The 7,663-nt window shown below is 43.9% G+C and overlaps 1 protein-coding gene across 1 annotated transcript in view; it reads right to left on the bottom strand.

Annotated features, from left to right (window-relative positions):
• map7b (microtubule-associated protein 7b) overlaps positions 1-7,663 on the bottom strand; it is an 18,155-nt gene continuing 10,492 nt past the window's right edge. The window contains exons 7-19 of the mRNA XM_032543556.1: positions 7,433-7,543; positions 6,341-6,436; positions 4,940-5,059; positions 3,501-3,673; positions 2,503-2,642; positions 2,025-2,254; positions 1,765-1,915; positions 1,463-1,631; positions 1,164-1,267; positions 1,035-1,087; positions 906-939; positions 616-736; positions 1-135 (exon numbers count right to left, since the gene is read on the bottom strand). Of these exons, the coding sequence (XP_032399447.1) occupies positions 709-736; positions 906-939; positions 1,035-1,087; positions 1,164-1,267; positions 1,463-1,631; positions 1,765-1,915; positions 2,025-2,254; positions 2,503-2,642; positions 3,501-3,673; positions 4,940-5,059; positions 6,341-6,436; positions 7,433-7,543 (1,409 nt within the window). The 3' untranslated portion in view covers positions 1-135; positions 616-708. The remainder of the gene's footprint in view (positions 136-615; positions 737-905; positions 940-1,034; positions 1,088-1,163; positions 1,268-1,462; positions 1,632-1,764; positions 1,916-2,024; positions 2,255-2,502; positions 2,643-3,500; positions 3,674-4,939; positions 5,060-6,340; positions 6,437-7,432; positions 7,544-7,663) is intronic.

Raw genomic sequence — 7,663 nt, forward strand, 5'->3', positions numbered from 1 at the left:
TTTAAGAGGCCGTTCTCCCTGAAGGCTAAGACAGGAACTCTCTCCTCCCCCTCCTGCTGCTGCTCCTCTCCCTCAGGAGGAGACAACCTGGAATGTGAAGGCAGTACAATCACCTCTTCAAATTCCCCGTTTTCCCTGGAAAAACAGAGGATGAAAAGGAAAATGTTACTCTTATTATAGCCATCAATGTGAACATGTGATTTGTGGGGGAAAAACAGAGGGGGATGTTTTTTGATCATGGCTATGCACCTGCCGCTGGTAGCTGGGGCTCTGTGGTGGCCACATACAACCAGCAGTCGATCCGGGGCCCGCTGCGTTGGGAGTAAACCTCTATATATGGGCGCCCGCTCTACCAACTGAGCTATCTGGGCGCCTGTCCTTTATTTAGTTTAAAGTACTTCTATTTAGGGTAAATAATGGTGTATTGGTGAAGTAGTAGTGATCACTTTGAGGAAAAATAATGAGAAATAATTCAGCAGAGGCAGGGATTTGTAAACCAGAAAGAAGGAAATCCCACGCACCCCCCGGGAAATCGCATGCCGAATGTGACAATCTACAAAAATACTACATGTTATATGATATTATGCTTGCTGTGCATTTTGTCTACAACTCTACCTCTGGTCAGGATGGCTCAGTGCGGTGGTGTTGGGGTTTGGGTTGGCCTCAGGTTGGCGACCGTTGCTATTGTGTGTTGGTGACACAGTCACTTCAGATGGACTCGGGGTGGCGGGGGTCCCTGATGATGAGAGAAAACCAGACGGCGGTGAGATACAGCATCATGGGAACAACTGCAGTGGATATATTTCAAAAAGGTATGACAGGAACGTAATATTCCTGCAAAAGCGATTGTTCCATTTTATGAAATAAAATAATGTGTGATTATAGAAAATGGTCAATTCAGTTACCTGCAGTGTTTCCATTCCTGTTGGGAACAACTTTCTACAGATGGGAAGGAATAAAAGACAATGAACACTTAGGAACAATACAAAGATAATTTATGATTAGTCAGATACCACATTTATTCAAATCATTACCTTTTCTGTTGTGTCTGAACGTCTTGTTCTCTTCATGATCTCCTCTAGACGCTGGTGGGAAAAAAAGAGTTTTACAGGCTCTGCACATGTGGAATATTACAAAATATTAGTGTGTGAACCTGAGTCACCTTTTTTCTCTCCAGGCGCTCAGCCTCCTCTTTCTGGAAGTGTTTCTCTCTCTCCTGCCTCAGGCGCTCCGCCTCCTCTCTCTGTCGAGACTCTTCCTCCTCTTTCTACAAATGACACACACACACACACACACACACACACACACACACACACACACACACACACACACACACACACACACACACACACACACACACACCACACACACACACACACCACACCACAAATTTGAGATCAGAGACATCTTGGGTGGGTCTGTCAAGTTGAGTCTTTAGGTTTGCTTGTACACTTTCTCTGACCTGTTTCTGCAGTCTCTCTGCCTCCTCTCTCTCTTTCTGAAGCCTCTCTCCCTCAACCTTTCTCTCCTCTTCCTCCTTCCTTCTCATCTCCTCCGCTTGACGCTGAGCCTCCTCCTCTCTCTTTGCCCGCTCCTCAGCTTTACGGCGAGCCATCTCCTCCTTCGCTAACCTGTGCAGACACAAAAAAAAATCATATGTATCTGCAATCAGGATGCAGCTACACACACCTTCAGTATTATCCATCTCCTTGCACACTACTCTGGATCACACACACATGTTCACATACAGCGCGGCCGGCTTACCTGCGCTGCTCCTCCTGTTGCTTGCGCTCCTCTTCTTCTCGCTCCCTCTGCTCGCGGGCCAGCCGACGATTCTCAGTCAGGATACGACTCGCCTCCTCTGGATCTGTGGTGCCTGCTGAGGACTTGTGGGCTGGAGGACTGCTTACGCTCTCTAGAAGAACATGAAAGAAAGTAGAACATTTGGCCAGTGTCTCTTATAAACAGCAATCCAGGCTGTAGGATAGTGTGGGTGTGAAAAGGGTTTGCGAGTGGTAACTGACCGCTGGCTGCAGCTGGTGTCTGCTCATTACTGGTCTTGTTCTGACCCAGGGGCTGAGGGCGAGGCTGAGGGGGACTGAGGACCTGCTCGTCCTCCTCCCCTTCTTGGGCTCTGGTGGGCTGGGGGCTCTCAGGCGTGATCCTGTGAGGACGAAGATTTCCAGGATCCTCTGTCCCCGGAGACTTAAGCAGCTTGGGGGTTGGAGGGCGCCCTCCTGTTTTTTGTGGAGGCCTGTGTGCAGGAGGAACAGCAACAGCTGTCTATAAAGTGCTGGCTAAAATAAGAGCAAATGTGATTCTACTGGTGTTTAGCTATTTGAATGTTTTTTCATTAAACCTTATTTACTTATACTTTTTCCCAAACCTTACAATGTTGATACACCCTCACCCGCCCTGCTCCCTACAAGAACTCCAATTTGTCACCCATTTTCTTACAGTATGCACTTCATTTTGTCAGCCATCATGGGTGTGTTCTCCTACCTGCCAGGAGAGGGAGCTGTCACTTTGTTGGTCTTCTTGCTTGGAGAAGAGGAGCGCTTTTTGGGGGGCAAGCTCAGAATGGGAGCCAATGGGAGTGAGAGGTTGCTCCATGACTTCCTGACATGGTCACGGTCCTTCTGCTATTGGTCCAGGAAAAGATCATTATGCAAAATGGGCACGAATTTTCTTTCTTACCTGATAAGCTCTTCATGAAAATGTCCTTAGCAACACACAAAGTAATCGGGTGGTACAGATGGGTGTACCAACACAGGTTGTCCTAATGACAGCAGCAGATGATGATCAGTAACAGGATTAGACTCAGACAGCCTTCCTTTGACCGTGCATAACCTCTGGCACAAAGCTAAAAACAGAACCCTAACTGTCAAAATTAAAAATCAACCTTCTCTCACTTAGACCAACTTACAAGACATTTTGTAGAGGAGGCACCAAACACTCACTCGCAATAACACTAACCTACAGTATACAGTATCCAGACATTATGGCACATAAGTGGTATCACCGGGTATCACCGGGATTGGGTGTGGATTATGAATGGGTTTGTGTACATGCCTGTGTCTTCGGGTCCCTGTGTGGAATATAAAGTGCAAAAGATGTCCTCCTTCTAAGACCTTAATGGTATAAGCTGTGATACAGCAGCAGACAGATGGACAGGGCGTACAGCGTGTGCGTGTTTGTGCGTGCGTGTGTGTTTGTGTTTGTGTGTGAGGAGCAGAGACACACAGAAACTCAGATATATTGTGTCCGACTGATCTGGGGCATCGTCAGTAGTAAAAAGATGAACAAGAAGAAGAGAAGCAAAAAACAGTGAATCACTGTGAGCATATAAAGTGAGCATGTTTTTTTCCATCACATAAACACAGACCTCACATTTGCCACAGGTTACATTTCTGACAATATTACAACGGTCTTATGTATTGAGAACCCTTATCCTCTAGCTATTTTGTCAAACACAGGTGCAGGTTGCTGACATGACCCACCTGTGTGTTGCCAGTGGTCCTCCTGCGAGCAGTCGTGGTGGTAGACGAGACCCCCCCCCTGCTGAGGTTCCTCTCCTGGCTGCGGCAGTGAGGAAGTGGCTGGGCTTGCAGGGCTTTGAAGGACATGGAGCCCATGGGGTGACAGGACACTGAGCGAGGACAAACAGGAATGGCTATGGTAATGTACAAGGTGGGAGTTTGGAGTGTTTACAGGACGGTATGGACCAGGGCAGTGTGAGGGTTTGATGAGCAAGGGTTTGATAAACAGGAGTACGGAGCGAGAGATTGAGAAGGAGAGGAAGAAAAGACAAGGATGCAAAGTGAAGCCGTGAGTTTGGAAAGGCCAGCGGAGGATTGAGAGAAATGAATAGAAGATGTTTGGTAATGAAAAAACAGAAGAAGAGAAAAAAGCCATTAGTGCTACTGATTGGAAGCAAAATTGTGAATATACTGCAACCATCACTTGGGACTGTATGTCAAAGAAATTAACGTTATGCTTTTAAGAAGGATTTAGTAGGGCTGAGTGGCCATGTTAGAGATTAAGAAAAAGAAAAACTGACAACTTTTAGACCCCCCACAAAGCAGTATGGAAAATGTTCCATCCCTACTCTTTAAGGTCCCAGTGTTGGAAGCAACCTATTCATTCAGAATAAACTACTTATTATGGATGCATTACACCCGACACCACATTGAGGAAGTGAGCATGCAGAAAAACACAAACAATGCAAGAAGTGCACCTAAACACACTGTAGACAACGTTGAATGTATAAAAGTGTGTGGAGAAGAGGAAAGCAAAAGAAGATACATTGTGTTGCATCCAGGTCGATGTGAGTTCTGGTTTATGTGAGTGTAAGATTATTCAAAAAACACAGCAATACAAAACAATAGAAACAGGCAGAAATACACAACAAGATGTTGCCAGGAAAAGTTGTGCACTTCAACAAACAAAATTCTGGGGCATCAAAAAATTGACACTTACAGCCTATATGGGCCTAGTATCTTCTTCTAATCATTTACATTACTGAAGTCAATATTTCAGTATAACACACACAAGAATTATCTAAAGCCATTGTTGCTGTGGTAACATCAGTAGGAGACATGGAACGATAATAGGGGAGTATTTTGTGAACAGCTTATGTGTGTGTGTGTGTGTGTGTGTGTGTGTGTGTGTGTGTGCGCGTGTGTGTGAACTCTGAGTGCCTGATACAGGCTGGGTAGGGAAGTTTCAGACGGTGTAATGCTTTAAGTCAGGCCAAATCTGATTAACATCCGAAACTGTAATGGTCAAGAGGTTAAAATATACACAGCATACAGCAAATACCTATCGCACTACAGTAGGAGCTGTGAGTTTTAAGAGCATTCGTAAACATTTTCTATTTCACTCACAATTGACCCTAAGAGCCGGGAGGGGTCATTCATGTGGGATGTGTGTATATTACCTGTTTGCTCTCCAGACAGACTCATGGCACTGCGGCTACGAGCCAGGTAGGAGTGTGTTGGCTGCTGCAGGCGGTTCACCACATTGCTCTCCCATGGCGTCAACGGAAGGCGGCGCAGGCCTGAGCACACACCCAAACACATGTAACATTTGAGGCTTGATAACAACTTAAACTATAAACCGTCCACTGATTGGCCTAAGCAATCAGTCAAAGACGATAAATGATGCACAATTACTGTATTTGTTATTCGTTCCTTCCCTCCCTCACACTCCACAGCAGTGGAGGCCAGAGCTTAAATGAAGTCGTAACCATGCACAGGCGGTTGTTAGACCTGCATGCACCAGTCTGTTATTTATGAGAGGAAGCAAACAGCCTGGAGTGAAGCACAAACCAAGAGCAAACACAGGGAGGGGAGCATTCAAATAAACAGGGCAGAACAAAGTGCATATTGTATTTGCATCGTAAGAAAATTATCTGTACTTAAGCTTCAAGAAAAATAAAAATATATCTGGCAAATAGTTCAAGAAATGCTGAAAGCTTAAGTTAAACTATTTGGCTATGAAGTCTTGGTACCTGGGTAGGAAAGTTGGGATACTATACAAAATGTAGCTTATTAAGCACAATTGGACAATGCAACATGTAAAATCTTCATAATAGGCTGATTTGTCAATTAAAAAAAGAGACAAAGGACAATTTCTTGGGCAAAACAGCAGGGTACAAGGTTGCAGGTTTCAGGGTAAGGGGCGAAGACACAACTGGGCTGGAAACTGTGCCAAGGAACAAAGTCTCTAATCTACACCACTTTGTATTCAAGCAATGCAGTGGTTTCAGAGTTAGTGTTCCACTCGGTAAATATGTGGCATTCCTTACAGTGTCTCTTTTAGCGTTTCCATGACACTTGGCCCATGATCAAATGCCGTGTCTATAATTATGTGCACCTCTAATGGTCGAAATGCGGGTGTTTTTAAGCTGGGATAAAAACAGCATCCAGTGTTCCCACAAAAACAAAAAGATTATCAGAGGATTAGAGAAAGGGGTCACGGTAGAGGGGAAAAAAAAATTCTTGATCCCCCTGATGAAACACAGAACTGCAAACACGTGCTCATTTATATCGTAATGTAAATATTGCAGATCATAATTCTGTAATGTAGGACTTTGTGAATCAAGTCAAAAAATGTATGTCATCTAGGTTCAAACCTAGAATGAGGCATTTACAGATGAAAAAACATACTGTATGTACAAAAAGCAGCTAAACATATCGCTATCATTGTTTCCTTAATTTAACTTTTAAGACAGTACACAGGGTAATCAGAGTTACAATTCCACAGTTTCCAGCCCATGATCTTTTTGCTTTGCGACATAATGTGCAGGACCAAGCTGCAAAAAGTTCCCAGAAAACACCTGTGTTTTTGTGCTGGGTGGTCTGTCCCTGGTGTAGGCGGGGTTTTGACTGAGCTTTGCTAATGACAGGGGAGGAGGATGTTCTCATCTGTAAACCTGTCAGCAACACATGAACATCAAATAATACATAAATTAAATTAGCACTTAAAAAATGTATACTTAAATAGTCAGTCAGATGAGGAGAGCACTACCACTCCCATATCTGCCCATTGAATATGGAGATACAGCCGGCAGGGTGTTAGCTTAGCCTAGCATAGAGTGGAAAACAGCTATCCCAGTTCTGTCCACCCACACACAAAATAAACCTACTAGCACCTCTAAAACGTACCAAAAGCTTAAGTGGTTTTAGGGGGGTCATGTGCTATTTCTTGTCTGGACGCATTGACTTCCTTTTTTTGTGATCAAATTTGTTTTTATTTAAAGAGCCAAATAAAAGTGCAAAACATTGGTCCAGATGACAACATACAGTAAAGTATGCACAGTGCACCTTTACCACAATCCTTCCTTGCAATCTAATGTTTCACCCTAAAACAAAGAGAGGAAATACGGGAAGGAGGGAGACGCAACCAAACAACAGCAGGAACGATGCCCACAGCTCACGAACAAGACACACAGAAACACACACACAAACAAGAGTCATTGATGCAATGACTTCCTTAAGTCTCTGCTGACTGCCAACCTCAATCCAAGACTCTCATAAGGCCACAATGTTACTGACATATGTTTTTGTAGGGATTAAACAAACAAGATATAACATGTTAATTCGTGGCTGCCTTTTTTCGATCGCACAGAGCCAGTCTAGCGCTTTCCCCTATTTCTGTCTAGTTATCTGTCTGCTGGCTGTAGCCTCATATTAACCGACAGATATGGCAGTGGTACACGTCTTTTTAACTAAACCAAATGTATCATTTAGTTTTTTCTTTCCACATCAATGTCACCGTATCCCCAAATCGTATTTCGTAAATAAAAGAAAAGAACAATGAGCACTTAGACTATCACAAGAGTCACAACAAACACAAATGACATAAGATACAGCCGAATATGGTGGATATTGTAATTATAAGTATTATTTTATAAGTTCATTTTTATTACCTCGGTCTGGTGAGTGTACGAGTGTGGCAGAGGAGTAGGAGAGGCGCTTGGTAAACACAGGGTCTGTGTGTTTGGATAAATTCATTGTGGACACTGACCGCCTCTCAGCATCTAGAAACAAAGAAGAAACATCATAACAGAAAATGAATTATGTATTGAACAGGTGGATTTAAAGGAAGAAAGAGAGCTGGAGCCAAAAATCTCTCTTTGAAGGGTAACTCTAGTCTATTC

The sequence above is a fragment of the Etheostoma spectabile genome, chromosome 18 (genome assembly GCF_008692095.1).
Source record: "Etheostoma spectabile isolate EspeVRDwgs_2016 chromosome 18, UIUC_Espe_1.0, whole genome shotgun sequence".
NCBI classification, from domain to species: Eukaryota; Metazoa; Chordata; class Actinopteri; order Perciformes; family Percidae; genus Etheostoma; species Etheostoma spectabile.